General features: G+C 37.5%; 1 protein-coding gene across 1 annotated transcript; it reads left to right on the top strand.

Moving 5' to 3' along the window:
- Positions 1-4,786: 4,786 nt before the first annotated feature.
- Positions 4,787-15,369, top strand: LOC125842765 (uncharacterized). Its single transcript, XM_049522080.1, has 2 exons — positions 4,787-4,960; positions 15,196-15,369. Exons 1-2 carry the CDS (start codon positions 4,787-4,789, stop codon positions 15,367-15,369), a joined length of 348 nt encoding a protein of 115 aa, XP_049378037.1.
- Positions 15,370-22,483: the final 7,114 nt, after the last annotated feature.

Below are 22,483 nucleotides of genomic sequence, written 5' to 3'. Positions count from 1 at the left end.
GATCGTGTCGTGCAGCAACATTAAATTAAGCGCTTATTGGGAGGCAACCCAATTAGTAGTGTACCTTCTTATTTTATTAGTATCATTTTATTTTTCTTTTCTTATTTTTGCAGATTAGGGGAAGTCTGAGTACCCAAAAAAAATGTGAAAAAAAATTGAAGCAAAGGAACATGTTTGAGCTTAAGTGTGGGGTGACTACCCTTGATAAAAATAAAGATAACATGCTACTAGCTAGGCCTAAAGGCCTCATGGAGTTTTCCTAACCCTTGTTTTTTTTATTTAATGCTTTGGGGACATAGCATCTTGTTAAGTGTGGGGTGAAGGAATGAATTCCTAGCTTTTATTGTTTTATTGAGTCTTTTTTTTAGAATGGGATCCTTGGCTTTTGTTTTTGGTTCTTTTCCTAAGGATAGTCCCTTTGAACCAAGGTCTTTTATTTATTTATTTTTTAGGAATAAATTTTATTTTTTTATTTTATTTTATTTTTTTAATTTTTTTTTGGAGAGAAAAGAAATGACCTGTTTGAGTTATGAGATACTTACTATTTGGGCCTAATTTTGAGTAGTAATTTTTTGTGAATGCTTGATTGCTAGTGAAATTGCAAACTTTTTGACATCTAGGTTCATGGTTGTGACTCTGTATATAACTTATTTTATTTTGTAGTTTGTTATGATTTTGTCTCTCTTAGAAGTGGAATGGATCCATCTTGATTGATATGTGTGCCATGTGTGGTGAGATTTTGTTTATTCCATATTTTGCATCTTAGTCTAGAACTTGCCCTGCATGTTATTGAAGCGAAATAAAAAGTGTTGCTTTGTTTAGGAGATGATAATAGGTTTTCTTTGATTTGTGTGATAAATTTTAGCCTTTTCAGATATTTTATCACTAGTTAGCCCTTTTGATCCTGTAGTCTTTTGTTGGTAGCCATAATTTGCCCTTGACTATTTTGTGGAATCTCTAGTTTTTGCACGTTGCTTCTTTGAGCATTATAGCATAGACTTATTCTAATTATCATTTCTGAGAAAAAGGGATGGTTGAGTGAAGAAAGGTAATCAATGATAACTACAAAGTGCATAAAAACCCTCTTTGAAAGAATGTGACATGAAAAAAAAAGTGTCATGAGAAAAAAAAAAGTTACCTTAATGATGGCCCTGGTCCTTCCAAGGACATCGTGCACCTTAACACATGCATAATACGTAAGTTGAGGGTGGCTATTATGAATGAAAACTTAAAAAGAAATGATTGAAACAATTTTGAGATGATGAGAATTATTTGTGAAATAATTGTTGAAGAGAGGACTGAAAATAATGGGTGATGTCTAAAATTGCAAAGTGCTTAAGGAAGTGTAAGTCACTATTATATAGTTTTTCTACCCGTCCCCTAGCCTACATTACAACCGGTTAAAGTCCTATTTGATTCTATTCAAGCATGCTTAATTAGTGGAGATGTACATAATTGGAAAGAGTATGGTTCTTTGTGCATACATGTGAATTTTATTTGTGAGTGTGAGAGTTGTTCTTGATATGAAGTCCTTAATTTATATTCAATCTTTTGAATTGAGTGTGTGAACTATTTCTTTTTGTGAGGGCACTTTTTTCATGATAGATAGATAATTTTATTAGCTTTCTTTGATGAGAGTACTTGAGCAAGCTTAAATTTGATGAGTTCAAAGTCCTTCCTTGAGGTTAGGAGCTTAGAGGTTTGTTGTTTATTTGAATGTCTTGCATAATGAATGAGAAGTGTACTAGATATTTTGAAATTGGTATATGACCTAATTGTTTGTATTAACCAAAGTGATGACATTGCTAGTATGAATTTTTTTTTGAGATAAGCTTTAATGCTTGATCAAGGACGAGCAAACGTTTTAAGTGTGGGGTGTTTATCTGAGGCTAAAAATACATATTTTTAATCATTATTTGCCTCACATTTATTATTTATATTTTTCCTTTTTGAGCATAAATTTTATGCATTGTGCTAAATTGTGTATTTTATTTGTAGGATTAAATTTGTGAAAAAATAAAAAAATTAGAGCTAAAACGAATCAAAAATAAAAAATTGAAGAACGAAATCAAGCAGACAGCTTAATGGATTACATTGAGTATTATATTAATATTTCAATATACAAGAAGTGTAGCGCCAAGTGAAAAAACCATGTTGTTATTTCATTGCCACGTGGCAATCTTTAAAGCCACTGGCCAATTGATGCATGGCGATAAAACAAATAATTTGAGGCAGCACTGTTCTACGCGGACAGCTCACGCGACGGAAAAAAACGAATCCAATTACTTTTGGTTTTGGATTCTAAATTTAATTTGGACTCAATTATTTTATTTAGGATTTTCTATATTTATAAACAGTCCATAGAAATAAATATTTAGGACTATCGAGTTAAATATTTGGGGTGCGCCAGTGTTATTCGTGAGGAAGAAAGATGGTTCACTAAGAATGTGTAGCGATTATTGATAGCTGAATAAGGCGGCTATAAAGAATAAGTATCCCCTTCCGAGGATCGACGGCCTATTTGATCGATTATAAGGTGCTGAGTTCTTCTCAAAGATTGATTTAAGATTAGGGTACCACCAGATACGAATTCAGGAGAAAGATGTTCCAAATATAGCCTTTAAAACCAGATATGGACACTTTGAGTTCTTGGTAATGTCTTTTGGATTAACTAATTCCTCAACAATGTTCATGGACCTGATGAATAGTATATTTAAGCCGTATCTAGACTTGTTTGTGATTGTATTTATTGATGAAATTTTGGTGTATTCACGTTCAAAAGCTAGGCATGCAAATCATCTGCGAGCAGTCCTTCAGGTATTTCAAGAACGAGAACTTTATGCAAAGTTTTCTAAGTGTTAGTTCTGGTCAAACTCTATAGCTTTCTTAGGCCATATTGTATCAGATGCAAGCATTGCGGTTGATACACAAAAGATTGAGGCCGTAAAAACTTGGCCCAGACCTATGACTTCGACAGAGGTTCGTAGTTTCTTAGGGTTAGCTAGGTACTATAGAAGGTTGGTAGAAGAATTTTCCTCAATTTCAATACCATTAATGAAGTTGACTCAAAAGGCAGCTAAGTTCCAGTGGACTAAGGCATGCAAGCATAGTTTCTAGGAGCTGAATGACAGGTTGACATCAACACCAATTCTAGCATTGCCAGAGGGTTCAGAAGTCTATGCAGTGTACTGTGATGCTTCTGGTGTTGTGTTGGGATGTGTTCTAAGGCAACATGGTAAGGTTATCGCATAAGCTTCAAAGCAGTTGAGGAAGAATGAGAAGAACTATTTGACCCACGATTTAGAGTTGGTTGCAGTTGTGCATGCATTAAAGATTTGGAGATACTATTTGTATGGCGTTCATGTTGACATCTTCACAGATCAAAAAAGCCTTCAATATATCTTTACACAAAAGGAGTTAAATCTGCGATAGCCTGGCTTGAGTTACTCAAAGACTACGACGTGGATATTTTATATCATCCAGGAAAGGCGAATGTGGTAGCCGATGCCCTCAGTCGAAGATCTGTGGGTAGTGTATCCTATTTAAGTGTTGAGAAGAGTGAGCTAGTACGAGAGCTTCATCAGTTAGCTAGCTTGGGAGTCAGATTGTTAGAGGCAAACGATAGTTGGGTTACAATTCAGGACACAACTGTATCATCTCTAGTTGTGGAGGTAAAACCACGGCAACAGGAGAATCCTAGCTTAGAGCAGCCCAGAGCCAAGGCTCAGGATCAGCAGCCTGTAGCATTTGATATAGTAGGAGATGGAGCCCTCAGATATACTGGTCGATTGTGTGTTTCGGATGTTGCAGGGCTTCGACATCAGATTATGGAACAGGCACATCATTCCCATTATTCTATTCACCCTGGTTCGACGAAGATGTACCATGATATTAAGGAGATCTATTGGTGGCATGGGATGAAGAAGGACGTTGCTGAGTTTATGGCACATTGTCTTAATTGCCAACAGGTGAAGGTTGAGCACCAAAATCCCGCTGGGCTAGTCCAGGAGATAGCCATTCCTTTGTGGAAGTGGGAAGCAATTAATACGGATTTTGTTATAGGGTTACCTCGATCGCGTTGTAAGTTTGACTCTATTTGGGTAATTGTTGACAAACTAACAAAATCAACCCATTTCTTACTAGTCAAGACTACTTTCACAACTGAAGATTATGCAGGGCTTTACATCCGAGAGACTGTTAGGTTGCACGGCGTCCCAATATCTATTATCTCAGATCTAGAAGCACAATTTACCGCTAACTTCTTGAACTCATTCCAGAAAGGATTAGGGATGCAAGTTAATCTCAGTACCGCCTTTCACCCTCAGACAGATGACCTAGTTGAATGCACTATTTTAACACTTGAGGACATGCTACGAGCATGCATGTTGGAATTTAATGGAAGTTGAGATGACCACTTACCTCTTATTGAGTTCGCATACAATAATAGTTATCATTCTAGCATCGGCATGGCACATTATGAGGATTTGTATGGGAAAAATGTAGATCTCCCATTCGATGGTTCGAGGTAGGTGAGTTAGGATTGATTGGACCTGACCTAGTACATCAAACAGTGGAGCAGGTTAAGCTCATTTGGGAAAGGTTGCTAACATCTCAAAGGTGACAGAAGTCATACTCAGATGTGCGACGAAGGCGCTTAGAGTTTGGTGTCGATGACTGGGTATTTTTAAAAGTCTTGCCTATGAAATGTGTTATGAGATTTGGCAAGAAAGGCAAGCTTAGTCCAAGATTCATTGGGCCATACCGGATCCTTTAGAGGGTAGGAAAAATGGCTTATGAGTTAGAATTGCCTTCGGGGCTAGAATTTGTTCATCCAGTTTTCCATGTATCGATGCTACGGAAATGCATAGGAGACCCTTATCGGGTTGACCCAGTTGAGGATGTTCAGATAACAGAGGATTTGTCCTATGAGGAAACTCCAGTTGCCATATTAGATCGACAGGTCCGTAAATTGAGGACCAAGGAGGTGGCTTCGGTTAAAGAATTGTGGAGAAACAAGAATAGAGAAGAGGTGACCTGGGGAAATAGAGGATGGCATGAGGTCCAAATATCCTCACTTGTTTCATACCCCAGGGTGATAGCATATCATTTTATATTAGTGAAGTAAGGTAAGATACCTTCTAATTTTTTATATTATAACTTATTATTATGGTTGTTGTCGTTGTATTTTGCTCGCACTATTAATGCGGAGCTATAGTGCTTAGTTATTTATGCCGTCGTGTGAGACACCTAGGTTAGAATTTCTGCGTTTCAGGTTCTGGATAGTAACATTTACTAAGGATACCTTGCCTATACTTTGGCAACTCCTAGGGACATAATCGTGTGAGTCATATTCATTCGAGGACGAATGTTTCTAAGGGTGGAAGGATGTAACACCCCGACTTTTCAAAACATGTAAATTATTCATGGAAAGACAAAGAGGGTGAGTAATACATTAAGACTGATGTGGTATGTCATATTTTAAGTGTTAAAGGGTTGTATCTCATGTTTTGAAGTAAGGTAAGCCGCAAAATAAAAGTTGACAAAAGTTACCGTAAGTTCCTTTTTAAAGATTTTTCTGAAATTTGGGTCAAATATCTCAGAAGTTTTCTCCCAATTTATAATGAGTTGTGGGGACCATGACTTATTAATTCAAAGGTCTAAAGGTCTAGTTTCTAACACATTAAACGATTTGTTTATACGACTTCAGAATAGAGAGATATTCCCATTTTTGTGAGACTGCTCAAGCAAGCACGTGAGGTGGGTCCCCTAAGTCGGTGGAAGCTTATAAGATAGCATCTTCTTCATTTTTCTTCATTCAAACTCGTAAGAAACCCATGAAAATCAGAGAAATTCTCCTCAAATCATCATTGTGTGTTCATAATCTCTTCTTGGCTCCTTATGAAAAGTTGCCCTACTTTGCGAGCTCGTCGTTTTGGTATAGTTTTCATGGTGAATTGAGCGGTGCAGTTCCGTGGAAGCACCATTTTTTGAGTGGTTTGATTTATTTAATTGTTATGGGCATGTAATGACAAGTAGGAACCATCTTTTATTAGTTTATGGATACCTTAGGTCTTGGATAGTAATTTACGATAGGAATCCGTATCAATTATCGTAGTAATTCTTGTCCTTAATTACTGATTGATTTTACCTTTTTTTTAAGTGTTGTAGTGGAGCGGACAGAGGTATATTCAACATAAATTATAAAGGAAAAGGTATGTTAAGGCTATTCCCTTCGTTCGGCATATTTCCTTAGAGCTTGGGAGTGATATAGTAGGGTAGTTATTGTTGGTGATCTTGTAGATGTAATTGTGAATGGTTGGCTGATTGAGTGGTTATAAACTCTCATTATAGGGACTCACAATTTGTTAAGAACAACCCTGAGTTAGGAATGACTTGTAAAACTATATATGTATATATATATATATATATATTGTTTATAGCTAAATTGCTCACCTTTAGCTTATTCAATTGTTTGTTGTCGCCTTTGAGGCAATTGTGGTTAGCTGTTGAGCTATGAACTGCCTATGGGGGCAATGATGTTGTCTAATAGGACTATGTTATTTCCTAAGAGGGCTATGTGTTACCCACGAGGATATATTGATGCCAAAGAGTGTTATGTGTTGCCTACGGGGTTATTTTGATGCCAAAGAAGGCTATGTATTGCCTACAGGGCTATGTGATGCAAAAGAGGGCTACGTGTAGCACACAGAGCTCTGATGTTGCTTAAGAGGGCTATGCACTGCCTACGGGGCAATATCGTTGCCAAAAGGGCTTTGTGACTTCATACAAAGACAAGGGGCTACCGATAGGGTTATGTAGATTGATTTGGCACCTTCTGGGCTTATGGGTGCCTAGGTAGGTGGTATGTTGTTTGTACCTACCAAGCTTATGGGGGCTTGGTTAGGTTGCTGTTTGATCATTATTGTATTTTTTTTAGATTCAGTAGTGGGTTAGCATGCTTATCTAAATATGATTTCCTCACCTAATTGACTTTTGGTATATTATGATACTTAATCATTTAGTTAATAACCTTTCATACTCTGTACATTATTTTGTACTGACGGCCCATTGTCTGGGTTCGCTGCATTCATGTATGCAGAACTCGATAGAAGACCCAGTAGACCTCCCCAATAGCAGGATTGACTTCTATCTTGTTGGGTAGTCCCTTTCCTCCGAAGCTGCCAGAGTTGGGAGGTTTGTTAGCTTTTGTTGTATATATTTTTATTGGTTGGCTGGGGCCTGTCCCGCCAATCTTTACTACTCTTAGAGGCTTGCAGACTAGTGCGTGGGCTGTACAACTACGTTATGGCCATGCTGGCCTAGTTTGTTGGTTTGCTGCTGCTTGTTAGCTGTTTGATGTATTGTATTGATATATACTTGCTTTCAGTTTCGTTATAGGGATCATGGTGGCCTCGACGGTCCAATTAGGACTGCTGTTCTAGTTGGCTATTTCTTTATATGAACTCTTGGGAGTAGCTATTTCTTTTATAGATCTGTTGACAGGGGCCTTGCTGGTCGAAAGCTTAATATTAAGCCGAGATATATAAAAGAAATTAAGCTTTCGGCCAACAAGGCCCCTGCCATGCGCTAGTAGCAAATGGTTCAGTAGGGTCGGCTCGGGCCTGAGTTCTGGCATTAGGAGCCAGTTGCACCCCTTGAGTTTGGGGGCATGACACCTTAGATGCCAATTAGATAAGTTGAAATGCTAGGCGGCTAAATACTCCACTCCGAACACAAATCCGATGACTAAGATGCAGTAAAAATTCAAAACTATTTAGTACTAAAGTGCGGGTGTGAGTTTGGGAAGTTCAAAAGTGAGGGAAAGTGAAAGAGTTTGAAAGTTTAAACCTTTGGCCTTTAAATATCATCTAGTTCTTGCCCATTCGACAACATTAGTTTTACTGGCCGACCCACTCGGCGACACACCGAGTGGGCACTTACCTCGCCGAGTTTACAAGACATCCAGTTATTGTGGGAGTCCAAACGGCGGACTAGATCGTGATCGCCGACCCGGTAGGCAATTCTCCAATCAGCTCCTAGGCTCGCCGAGTTTTACAGACTCCATTTTAAAATTTTCTTGAGTCCAATGGCGGTCCAAGTCAGGCTTGTCGACCTCTTCGGTGAGTCGCCAACAGGACTATTAGCTCGCCAACCTGCACTTTTCAAACACCTTCCACACTTTGACCTACACAATCAACACACCATTATTTCAAACTTAAAAAGAAATAAAATAAAACTTGGGTTGCTTCCCAAGCAGCGCCTTAGTTAACGTCGTGCTACAACGCAAGTCCCCACTTAAGTTCCATTAGTGGGGTTTGCCTCATTTTCATAAGAAGACCCCTTTTCTGGCTCTGGGAAGAGGTGAGACAACACTTGGTCCATTTGGGACCCTAGTAGCTGAATGAGCATGGAATGAGAGGTTGTCATCTAGTTCAGCATCAAGACATTCTCTCTAAACTCCTCCAACACTCTGTCGTGCTTTTCGACTTTGTGTAGAATGAGTAAGAGGACCTCTTCAATTTTCCCACCCTCTTATTTCTTCATATTTCGACGCTCGTGAGGGGGGATGTACCTATCCTTCCTCTTGGACACTACCTCTAATTCCATGATTTTCTTGGCCAAGTCATCCAGTTGAGTCAATAATTTAGCCAATTCTTGGTCATTTTCTTCCTCCTTGTTGGTCTTGGCTATGTGATGAAGGAGGTGGGCTGCTTTTGCATAAGGTAGCTGGATGAGACTACCTGGTGAGATTTGGTCAGCTACTATTCTATTTTTGGGGCCAAGACCCTGGTAGAAACATTATAAAAGCATCTTCTCTGGAATCCCATGAATCCCATGAGTTGGGCATTGCTTCTTAAACCTTTGCCACAACTCATAAATGACTTCACCCTCCAATTTCTGGAAATTTTGGATGTTATCCCTAAAAATCATCAAGCTCAAAAGAGGGTAATCTGTTGGATCACTCTTGCTACCAGATATGCTCCAATTCTCTGCTCAAAATAGCAATACACATATCAAAATTGAAAATTAAGTAAGTTCAACTATAACTAACAAGAACAAAATTCGACTTAACTAAAGATTCTTAAACAACACCACTCTCCGATAGCGGTGCCATTTTGATTTCACATATCAAGACACTTCTTCCAATACTAAGTGCCAACGATCTTTAGTCAGTAATATAACCCAACTAAGTGAGTTGGGGTCGAATCCCATAGGTAGTGGTACGTGCTTAAGATTCAAGAGCCAAGTGCAAGTATGTTCAAGTCAATCATAGGTAAAGAAATTTATGAATAAAAGCATATTTCAAATTAAGGGTGACACAAGTGTCAAATATGGGGGGTTTTGATTGTAATTAGCAACTACAGCAGCAACAAATAACACAAATTAACAAGTAAAGAGACGGGTTATTGGGATGTGATTCGATTATGGGCTAAGGTAGACAAATGGGTGACTGCAACTGATAGTAAATAGCTGTAAATCAATGAATAAGCTAGACTTTAATGGGGATAAACTTTCTCTCGAAGAGTTTACCCCGAATCAAATTGATTTCTCTCGAACACCAATAAGAAGCAAATAAGAACAGCCTACGCTTTATTGCATTCACTCTCTCGAGCTGAATGTGTGGAAAAGGGTTTAGGATTCACTCTCTCGAGCTAAACCCATGACAACCCAATACCCATATACCATCAAATCAGTAATTGTGGTTTTAAAACCTCTCTCTCGAGCAAGCAAAAAACAGAAAGTTAGAATTACATTTGCAACTACAACTCTTTAAATTAAACCACAATTACTGAATGAAATCACTTTTAAATAGAATTTAAACTATCAATTAACAATAACCAGCAGCTAAATCAACCCATAATCACATAATCACACCCCAAGAATTGGGGTTTTAGCTACACATCATAAAAAGATAGAAATCGTTACTAAATCGTGTTTTCCTCAACTGGGTATGATTAATTTCATCTTTACAAAGGTCAAGGTTGAAGAATCTCAAAAGCGCACTTCCAATTTCTCAAAAATGGAAATCTTCAAATCTTCAAAGCTAAGGAAAATATTGTCTCAATACTCCTAGTCCTAAGTTCCAAACTTGAAAACTGAATAATAATAAAACTTGGATACTAAACTAAAAATTTAAAAATGTATTTCTAGTAGCCAAAAATATGCTGCGAAGGACCATTCGGTGCAATAAGTCGGGATCGCCGATCCACTCGGTGACTCACCCTTTGGTCAATTCCATTGCCTTTTTGCTTTGGTCTTCAGTATCTTCAAGTTCTGTAACTTAGGGAAATCTAGCACAACATCGTTGAATCGTTCGGTGACTCGACGACTGCTCCTTTCTATCGCTGACTTGATTTTCTCCTTCAAGGCTTGTCACACTGGAACTTTAGGCAAGATCATGGACATTCGGCGACTAGCCCAATGGGTTAGGCGATTAGTAGGATCTCTTTTCTTCATACTTTCAACTACCTTGTTCCTTTTTGCTCATTAGTGTCCATGTTTTGATCCTCAATCCAAATACCTGAAACTCAAGGATTTACATTAGTTATTGCCACAAAATATGCATTTGAGGATACTAAATCTTTTAATATAAAGCCCTAAATGAGTTCAAATCGTGGATTCATCATATAACGGCCACTTTAATTTATTGCACAATCTAAAACAAAAAAATAATTATTACATTACGGGAAGATTAAGTCTTTCAGAATTTGTGAAATCTAAAACAAAACATAATTATTTATTTATTTAGTGGTTTTGGGCAGTGACTATTCTTTATTACTTTACCAAGGCTGATGCGGTTATATAATTTATAAAGATTGTCGGTTCAAATAATCTAGGCTCGGATACCACATGTAAGATTAAATACTTTAATACACATCAAGATCTTGAACACGATAATCTTACATAAAGATCGTTAGGGGCACATACATGATGAGAAAGACATCATTATAGAGAGAAGCAGAACCGTTAGTCGTAAATTGATTTCTATCTCCTTGTTCTAGCCTTACGTTATCACAGCCGTCGGCGATGGAATTATTATAGAGAATATGTGGTAAGCCTAATGGGTGGAGAGAGGACCAATATATAGGGGTTAAGACTTAATCTGGTACGTCCATCAAATAACTAATGTAGGGACGAGATCTATTACTCATTAAATATTACTTATGGTATTACTTGGGTCACAAGTAAACTTGGGCCATAAGTAAGAATTATTCTTACATTGTCCACATATTCATGCACTCAACATGCTGCGCATAGTTACCCATGTAAGTTTTCTAATTAATCCATCGTATAATAAATAGTGACATATAGTTATTTTTAAGCGACCTCATAATGTAGAGATAAATTAAGTAGGAAACCTACCTTCCACAATGGAAAGTAGCAGAAAAGAGAACATAACGAAAAGTGCCGACAACTGGAACAATTCTAGGGTGTAAGAGGGCCTTTTCAAACACGAGCACCACATTTGAACAATTCTATGAATTAAACTGTCAAAAATTGCATATATTACGTATCAAATCAAGCATCATCGCATTATTAAAATTATCTAAGTAATGACTAAATTTTAATACCTTTTAATCAACTTGATAAAAGTATGATCTCTTTAATTAAGTGTGCTTACAGTTAAAACAGTGACAAGAAGCTCCATGTAAAGCTCAAGCCTCAAAATACTAAGATCTTTTTCCATAAATAAAGTATGTAGTGTAGATTGAATTGTCCCAAATAATGTATAAAAATATGTTATTTTCCTCACATGTGGCAATTAGATGAAGGAAAGATGGAGATTACTTATTCCTCACTGGACCTCTATAGAAAGTCATTGCTAATATTTCCAGTATTAATAATAGAAAATCTTACACATTTAGGGTCATATAGCAAACGTTTTTAGGATAAAAATACCCTCTAAAAGTTAAAATTTGAACTAGAATACGAAATTTTATTTAAGTGGACAGTGAGGTCCGCTTCCTCTCCGTGTCGCGGACCCGGTAAATTGATCATAACTCTTTACTCCGGACTCTTATTAACACACGGTCGGTGACATTGGAAAGAAGACTCATAGTCCTTTAATTTGAAAGGTTATGAGTTAAAATCTTCATATAATTACATATATGATAATTTGAAGTTTACCCTAAGATAAACTCATGTGGAAACTTAGTCGGTAGGAAAGCTTTGAAATTGACTTGGTGTTAGACTTGCCTTATAACCCTAAACTAAATCTTATATACTTCTCACACTTAGGAATAAGCCTACACACACATGTACAAGTAGTATATCATCCAATCCAATTTGATATACTCACGACAAATGGTTCAGATCTTTGGTATAAAATTTGTGAGGTGTTACAATATCTCCCTCTTGGAATCATTCGTCCTCAAATAATGTCAAGCTAGGGTAACCAAATTAATCTAACTTTATATGAAATAAAATCTCCATAAATTTCATAAACATTTGAAGGAATACAGAAGGGGCAGACTTAAAACATGAACTAAAACACTCAAACACAAAGTATAGGTATGGACCAGTCTAAAATTAGAGAAGGACTCTTGTTATATGTCTGACTTCTACACTTTGCCTACTAACTCAGATGTAATTGGTTCATAATAAGATTTTGGAACTCCACTAGGGAACATATGGAACGAACATTCACATCAAACTACCAGATAAGCGATCAAGACATTAAGTTTCTAAGAGTAGTCATAGGAACAAAACTAGTACGTCGAATGTTCTTAGGGAAATTTCTCACAACATTCTGGGAAAAGAATCATGGGCACAATTCATGTGAGACATATGAGTATGAAATACTTTCAAACGTTCATTCCTAAGTGTGGAAAGCTTTGAACTTGACTTGGGCTTAACGATCCCTTATAACTCTAAATCACATTCGATGTACTTCCCACACTTAGGAATGATACTAAACACACGTACAAGTAGGAAATCATCCATTCCAATTTGATACACCCATGAAAAGTTGTTTGGATCTTTAGCATAAAATTTGTGATATGTTACAGGTAAAGTGGTGAGTTTGCCACTAGAAATACCTTAGACAATTGAATGTTGGGTTTGGAAATGAAAAGGTTGCATTTTGGCACTAGTGTAATGGACTATGGGTCCACCCTATGGTCCTTAGGAAGTCCTACAAGCCGTAGGAAGGAGTCATAGGACATAGGTTGAGTTTGGAAAATGTCAAGACTTTGATTATTGATCTACGAATGAACATGAAGAATAGTAGAGTGTTCTACAGGCAGTAGAAGGGATCCATAGGAGTGATCCATACTTTGTGAAATTTTTAACTTAAACTTAGTCTCTACGGAAGGATCTATGGTCCATGTGATCATTCGGCAGTTTTTAAGTAAGAGTATTTTGGTCTGTTCCTACTAAATTAACCCCAATTCTCTTTCGTTTTGACCCTATAACCGTTTTTACTCCTAAGACTAAGCTTAAATCCTCTCATTTACTCAATTCTCCCAAATCTCTCAAGAACTCTCAAGGTGAAGGTTAGGGTTTCAAGAGCATCAAGGGTTTATTCTCAATTTCTTTTGGGTTTTGATTTCTAAGGTATGTAGGATTTAACCAATGCATTCGTTTCATCCATTGGATCCCAAAAGAATCTCAATCCCCTAACTTGATTTTACCGAATTATATTAGATTTCATGCAAATCTTCATAGGTCCTCTTTATTATAATTAAATTGCTTATATTCAAGCTTATAATGCATGATTTGATTTAATTACATAACTTTCAATCGATTTTATATGGATCCATGCATGTGCCTATTTTATGTACTTGAACTATGAACAATGTTTTACGAACTTATGGATTATTATCAAGAATTTGATAAAGGATTTATGTATGTTTTATGAGAAGAATGATTCATGGCTAAACGAAGCTTTTAAAATAAAGTGTCAATGATTTCTGAAATGCTTTCTCACATTTGAATGAAATAATGATTTAAATGCTAAAAAAAGAAAGTGTCTATTATGAAGAAGTTTATGAAATCATGATTTGAAAAGAGCTACTCTAATTATGAAGTTATGATTGGATTGGTAGTCTGTAATTGTTGCCTTTCCAAGTATTTTGATATGAATGTGATTATGTCTTTTTCATTGGGATTTACTCAGCACCAAGAGGACTTTGAGAGTAAGGCTCTCCTAGTAGTGGAGGCCGGGTCTCTAGAAATAATCTCATTGTCCCAAGCTACGTGCCCCTGTATGATTGTCTTAAATTACCTAAGCTAGTTGATCCATTTTAGCAAGAATAAATGATACATAGTTTTACCTTTTCATGTGGATTTCGTTTTTCAGTATGAGGGTCATACTAGATTCCACGTTATAGCTCACATGGTCTTATTTTCTATTAGAGGAAAATATTCCAAAAATGAACTATGTTCCTTATAAAGGTTTTATCAAAGCTTTATTTATGCCTTTCAAATATACACTGACCTTGTACATGACTTTATTTCTCCTAAAACGGCTTTTATCACATTTTACTTGGTCATGCATATCATGTTTAAGCTCACTATATTATTATGCTCATGTTTTTACGCATTCCCATACTTAGTACATTCATTGTACTAATGCATATTTGTGCCTATATCATCTCATAATATAGGGTCTGATGCACCTCCTCCTAGATGTGACTAGTTTGTGATTGCTCAACGGTTGATTATTTGGATAGGTGATTCCTCATACTCTCAATCCACAACCATTATCAATTTATTACTTTCTAGTTTTTCTATTTTTAGACTATATAATGGGCTAGGGGCTTGTCCTAGCGACGTACTATGATGTTAGAAGGCTTATTTCAGACATTACATATTTTCCCCTTATGAGTTTTACTCTTTTTTGGATCATGATTCTATTTGAGACTATTATCTTATTTTATTTCGATTCTTAGTATTGCTTAAGTCATGTGGCTTGTTTAGGGTCTTTCGAAGATTTATTAACCATGTCACGTCTAGGGTATGCTTTGGATCATAATACACTTGGTATTAGAGCTTCAGGTTTTAGAAAAGTCATAGGATGTCTAACAAGTAGCGTAAAGTGAAGTCTTTTTAATGATTGCGAAGCATGCCACATTTATGAATAAGAGGCTACAAGGTATTTAGGAAACTTCACTTCTTTCACTACTCTAAAATCGTGCGTTAGATTTGAACTCTATAAAAGTCTTTCTCCAACTCTACTCCAATGCTTTTCAGGATATGCCTCCTCAAAGAGCTTATGTGGGAAGGAATGTAGGTAACAATATGGAGCCCGAGGTTCCTCATGTACCGGTCCAACAAGTATCACATGTTGAGTTCCGAACTGCTTTCCAAGTGTTGACCCAAGCTTTGAGGTTCCAAACTAATAAGGAGGCCATTTTGTCCCGGTAAATACATTTGTGGGTACGACGATCATGAGGGTGGGGGACTTCACTAGGATGAATCCCGTAGATTTTAATGGTTTCAAAGTTGAGGAAGATCCCCCAAGAGTTTGTTGAGGATATCCAGAAGATGGTTGAGATTATGGGAGTTACACTAGTGGAAAAGGAAAAATTAATTAGGCACTTATCAACTTAAGGGTGTGACTCAAGTTTGTTTCAATTAATGGAAAGAGGAGAGGGCAATTGATGTGGTTCCTCTCGATTGGGATAAATTTGAAGGGAATTTTCTTGATCATTTATTTTTGAGATGAGGGAAGCAAGGTGCTTTAGTTCATCAATATTTGTCAAGGGAACATGAATGTGAAAGAGTATGTATTGAAGTTCAATCAATTGTATAAGTATGCTCCTACTATGGTTGACGACTCTAGGGTCACGATGAACAAGTTTGTATTGGGTGTGTCCAAGATGGGTGGCAAAGAGTGTCAAACCTTCATGCTAATCAAGGAGATGGATATCTCACATTTGATGACACATTCCAAACAAATCTAAGAGAAAAATCTAGAGGAGAAGTCAAACAATTCAAAGAGGGTTAGGACTAGTGATAGTCACTTCTCTCATTCTAGGACCGGTGGAACCGGTTCCAAAGTTTAACAAAGATAGTGTCTAACCCTAAGCCTCAAGGAGATGGTGGTAGTGTATCTTTTATTCCCCCTTAACAAAAGTGTGGCAAAAGTGATCCATAAAAGTGCTTAGCCGATTCCATGATTTACTTTGTTTGTGGGAAGAGTGGTCCCAAGATGAGCGATTGTTTTTTTCTCACTACTAAGGTTAGAGATGGTAGGCAAGCTCTGCCTAGTGGTTTTGGTTTGGGTTCTCCTTGTCGGAACAAATTTTATGCTCTTCAAATTTGACAGGATCATGAGGGTTCTTCAGATGTTTTTACCGGCATGTTGAAAGTATTTCATTATGATGTGTATGTGTTTGCTTGATCCGGAGAATAATTTGTCATTACTCCTTATGTGGCCATGAGATTTGATATTGGTCCTAAAATTCGTTTTGGTCCCTTTTCTGTCTCTACACCTATTGGTGACTCCATTGTTGCTAAAAGAGTTTATAGATATTACCCTTTTTTTCTTTTTCATAGAGTCACTCGTGTTGAATTTTTAGAGCTTGATATGTTAGACTTAGATGTTATTCTTGGTATGGAATGGCTTCGCTCTTATTATACCTCCATTGATTGTAGACCTCCTGTGGGTCAAATTTTAGTTTCTGAACGAGCCTATCTTAGAATGGAAAGGGTAAAATTCAGCGCATAAGGGTCAGTTTACATCTTGCCTAAAGGCTAGGAAAATGATTTCTAAGGGTTGCATTTATCAGCTTGTTCAGGTTAGGAATATGGATTCTGAAACCCCTACTTTGAGTTAGTTCCTATTGTAAATAAATTTCCATAAGTGTTTCCCAATGATCTTCCTAGTATTCCTCATGAAAGGGAAATAGACTTCATTATTGACCTTTTCACATATATGTGACCTATCACTATTCGTGCTTATTGTATGGCTATGGTAGAACTTAAGAAATTAAAGGATCAATTGAAGGATTTGTTTGATCAGGATTTCATCTTACCGAGTATCTCTCCTAGGGGTGCTCCACTGTTGTTTGTTCAAAGAAAGATGGTTCGCTCCGAATGTGTATTGAATAGCGGTAATTGAACAAGGTCACTATAAAGAAGAAGTATCTTATCCAAGGATTGGTGACTTTTGTTTTTATCAATGGTGACTTTTTTTATCAACTTCAAGGTTCTAGCTTCTTCTAAAAGCTAAAAGATTGATCTTCGATCGATGTATCATCAATTGAGGGTGAGGGAATTCGACATTCCTAACACAATTTGTCCAACTCAGTACAGTCATTACAAGTTTTTGGTGATGTCATTTGGATTGAAAAATGCTCCGAACGCTTTTATGGGTTTGATGAATAAGGTATTTAAACAATACCTTAACAAGTTCATAATTGTGTTCATAGACGATATTTTGATTTATTCTCGGAGTGAGGATAAGCATGCCAATCATTTGAGGATCGTCTTGCATGTCCTCAAGGATCGTCAAATGCTTGCAAAGTTTAGCAAATATGAGTTTTGATTGAAGTCCGTTGCTTTCTTTGGCCACATTATTTTCGGTAAGGGTATTGAGATTTATCCTAAGAAGACTGAGGCAGTTAAGAATTTTCCTACACCTTTGTCCACTTAAGATATTTATAGTTTCTTGGGTTTGGCCTAGTACAATAGAAGGTTTATGGAAAAATTCTCTTTAATTGCTTCTCCTTTGACTATGTTGACTTAAAATAAGGTTATGTTTATATAGTCAGAAGCTGTGAGTAAAGTTTCAACAGTTGAAGGATAGGCTTACCTCCGCTTCGATTTTGACATCACCAGAAGGTTTCGACGGGTTTGTTGTGTATTGTGATGCTTAAAGAATTAGACTATGGTATGTCATAATGCAAAATGGAAAAGTCATTGCTTATGCCTCAAGGTAACTTAAGGTTCATGAAAAGAACTACCCTACCCCTGACTAGGAGTTAGCAGCGATTGTTTTGGCCTTCAAGAGTTGGAGACATTACTTGTACAATGCCCGTGTGGACAAGTTTATCAACCACAAAAGTTTTCAATACATGTTCAATAAAAAAAAATCTAAATCTTTGCCAATAGAGATGACTTGAACTTTTGAAATACTATGATATGAGTGTCCTTTATCAACTGGGCAAGGCCAATGTGGTGTGTAATGCCCTTAGTCGATTGTCGATGAGTATTATGGCCTATGTTAAGGATGCTAAGAAAGAGTTAGTTCACGATCTTCATAGACTAGCTAGGCTAGGTTTTCTCTTGGTTGATTCTGATGAGGTTGTATCATTGGCCAAAATGTCTCCAACTCATTGTTTGTGTCAGATGTAAAGGCTAAGCAAGATCTTGATCCTGTTGTAGTGGATTTGAAGAAGTCGTTTTCCAAAAAACCATTGAGGCTTTCTCCCAAGGGGGAGATGGTGTTCTTCATTACCAAGGTCAATTATATGTTCTAAATTTTGATGAGTTGAGAAATTAGATTTTTATGGAAGTCCATAGTTCTCAGTATTCTATTCCCTCGGAAGCCACCAAGATGCACCTTGATTTGCGGGAAGTCTATTGGTGGAACATGATGAAGAAGAATACTATGGAATTAGTGGCTAAGTGCCTAAATTTTCAACAAGTTAAGGTTGAGCTTTAGAAACCAGAAGGTTTGTCTCAAGACATTATAATTATTACTTGGATGTGAAAAGACTTGAATATGGATTTCATTACCGATTTACCCCGCACTCGGTAGTAGCACGATATGATTTGGGTCATTCTAGATCATATAATGAAGTCAACTCATTTCATTCCCTTAAAGACTTATTACTCGATAGAAGATTATGCAAAGTTGTATATCTGAGAAATTGTTAGGTTGTATGGAGTGCCCCTATCTATTATATAAGATGAAGATACCCAATTTACTTTTCAATTTTAGAGGTCTTTCCAAAAAGACTTTGGTACCCAAGTCAGGCATAGTACGGTTTTTCATCCTCAGACTGATGGGAAAGCCAAGCATATTATCCAGACGTTTGAAGATATATTGGGATCTTGTGTGATTGACTTCAAAGGTAATTGGGATGATCATTTGCCTTTGATCAAGTTTTATTATATTAATAGTTACCATTCGAGTATTGGTATGGCTTCCTTTGAGGCTCTCTATGGTAGGAGATGTAGGTCTCTTATTAGTTGGTTTTAAGATGGTGAGGTTGCTTTAACATGGCCCGAGTTAGTGCATAAGGCAATGGAAAATGTTTGACTTATTCAAGAAAGATTGAAGCTGGCTCAAAGTAGACAAAAGTCTTATGTCGATGTTAGAAGAAGAGAGTTCAAATTCGGTGTTGATAATTGAATTTACTTGAAAATATCACTCCATGGAGGGTGTGATGACATTTGGAACGAAAGGGAAGCTTAGTCTCTGATATGTGGGCTTATATAAGATTTTGAGGCATATTGGAAATTTAGTTGTCACGATCCAGACCATTGTGATTGGCACCCACACTAACTCTCCAGCAGAAGAACCGTTAATACTAATTAGCTAACCAAGAACTACACAACTAAATCAAACTACTAAGGTATTTAAAGTTACAGAAGGATGGCTTGCTGCCCGCCGAAGACGCGACTCCCTGGCTATCCTGAATCAAATTCAGAGGTGGTGTTCCGGAGTAATTACCTGTAGAGGCTGGCATAGCGGACTGAATTGGCCGGGATGCAAGTGTTGGCCTCCCTGAACCTCTAGAGTAAGACCACTGAAAGTTGCCTAAATTTTTGGCTTTCTTAGCCAATGCCTTCGCCTGGCTGTCTCGCCTCACCCCCTTTCTTTATAAAGTGTGTTACCTCATTGAAGCTTTTCCCTGCAGAGGTCATATGAACAGATAATACTTGCAACTCAGAATTTAGTCCCTTAATAAATAAATGGATCCTCTCATCCTCATTAGTTACCAATTGAGTAGTTGATGCTTATAGTGACCAAAGACTAGTATCCTACGATATGAGTGTCTACGATCGTCAATAATATAGTAACCCAACCGAGGGTTGGGGTCGTGTCCTAAGGGAGCGGTTTTGAGAATTAATAACCAATTAGAACAAGTTAATCGTAGTTAAAGACATTTGCAATAAAAGACATAGTAAATTTAAAAGAGGTGACACAAAAGTGTCAAATATCAAAGGGGGTTTTGTAACAGGTACTTAAACAACAAAATAAACAAGAAAATCAAGTATGAGGAATAGTTCTTGGGATGTGACCGCAATACAAGTTGAGATAAAATGTTGGGTACATACTTTCAATAGGAAATTTATAAGATAATAGTGACTAAGCTAAGCTTTAAATAGAAATAAGTTCCCTCTCGGGCAACTTACCCTGTTTCAAATGCGTTCCTCTCGGACACCCATTTGCTGCATGAAGACCAGCCTACACCTTACCCTACTCACTCTCTCAAGCTAAGTGTTAGGATATGGGACTAGGGCTCACCCTCTCGGGCTGAACCTCATGTCGACCCACTCCTTAGGCCATCAGTCTAGTGGTTTTGGTTTCGCCACCTTCCTCTCGGGCAAGCCGAAAACACATGGGTGGCTTTGTATTTGCAATTACGAACCCTTTAGATTAAACCACAACCACTAGGTGAAATCACATTAACATACATCTAACCTATCAACAAGCAAGACCCAACAAGAATATCAACCCATATTTGCTAAATCACACCCCAAGAATGGGGGTTTTTAGCCACACATCAAAAATAAGAAATTATACCTAACATGATAATGAAATCAACTGGGTATAAGAAATTAAACCTTGAATTAAGCAAAAGAAAGTGAATAGAGAAGACCCACTTCCAACTTGGGGAAGAATAACTCCTTTCTTCAAGTCTCAACAAAACCCTCTCCAAGCTTGAGAGAAAAATACAGAAAAATACTATAGACTAATAATAATTTTTACTCTAAAAATGTTCCACACTTAAAACTACAATTCTAACTAGTATTTATAGTTTTCACAGATTCTGCTACTGAGGATTGTTCGGCGATATTAGTCGAGATCGCCGATAAACTCGGTGATTCACCTTTTGGTCAGCTCATCACCTTCAGTGTCTTACCTTTGGCATCCTCGCATTCTGGATCATTGGGCGGTACAGTGCTGCTTCGCGGAACTATTCGGTGACTCGTCGACTGCTCATTTCCTCGTCTTTTGATCCACTTCTTTCAGGCCTTTGCATACTGGAATGAAGGGCGGTTCATGTCATTTTGGCGACTCACCAAGTTGAATTCGGTGATCCGCATGATTCTATTTCTTGTTCTTTTCAGCCCTATTTGCTTCCTTTTCCGCCTAAGTGTCCATGCTTTCACTAAAACTTTAAATACCTGAAACTTCAACACTTTAATCAGATATTGAGATAAAACAAGCATTCAAGCACACTATTTCTATTAAAATAAAGCCTTAATTAAGTCCAATTTGTGGACTCATCAGTAGCATATATAGACAAGGTATGGAACTTGGCCTCATAAGCAGCCACAAACATACCACCTTGCTCCAAAGCAATGAACTCATCCTTCTTACGATCTCTCAAGGTCCGAGGCACGTATTTCTCTAAAATAGAGCATGAAACTAGGTCCAAGTAAGTGGGGTAAGACTGAAGATCAACATTCCACATACACTCTCCACCACTACTTAGACTCACCTTGAAGTTGAAAGGTCATAAACTCAACCCCAAGCTGATGGACAATTCCCAACTTATGAAGCCTCTCATAGCAATCTAGGATGAACTCATATGCATCCTCACTCTCATAACCATGGAACACAGGCGGTTTCAACTTTAAAAACTTAGTCAACATCTCATGCTCATTACCAGTCATAACAGGACCCAACAAAGGACGGAAGAAAGCATCATTACCTAAATTTCCACCTACCTTGGAGATAGTGATAGCAATAAGGGGATTGGCGGGAGCCTGAATTGGTTGAACAGCTTCTTGAACAGAGGGAAACACTCCAAGACCAACCAACCTTTTCAAAAACAACATGATCTGTTGAGTTAACACTAGGTCTATGGGAGGAATACTTGTAGTCTCAGCCTGCACCTCTTCCTCTTATCCAACATTCTCTTCATTCTCAACTTCGACATTCTTCTTTACCTCTTATTGGTGCACCGGAGGAGCCTCATTCCTGGGAGCATTTTCAACCGCTGCTCCATCCATAGTAGGTGCCACCCTTCCTCGGCCTCTACCCCTAACTCTTTCTTTATCCCTGCCTCGACTGCGACCTCTCACTGCAGATTTCTCAGCTGGAGTATTGACGGGAGCTACATGGCTTACGCCGTTGAGCCTAGTGTTAACCATCTGCGGAGAGAAGAGTGAAAGAGATTTGATACCAATTTGAATCGCCAGATACCAATTGGAATCAAGTTATAGCACGAAAGGAGACAAAGGAGAATAGAGAGATTTCCTAAAGTCCTATAGCCTCTCGAAGAAAAATATAGATGTCTTTGTACTGTTCCGCAAGACTCTACTAGACTCGTTTTTGCACAGCGAAATCAACGAA

Source organism: Solanum stenotomum, chromosome 10 (assembly GCF_019186545.1).
Source record: "Solanum stenotomum isolate F172 chromosome 10, ASM1918654v1, whole genome shotgun sequence".
In the NCBI taxonomy this organism is placed as follows: domain Eukaryota; kingdom Viridiplantae; phylum Streptophyta; class Magnoliopsida; order Solanales; family Solanaceae; genus Solanum; species Solanum stenotomum.
This window is presented reverse-complemented; position numbering and strand designations above follow the sequence as displayed.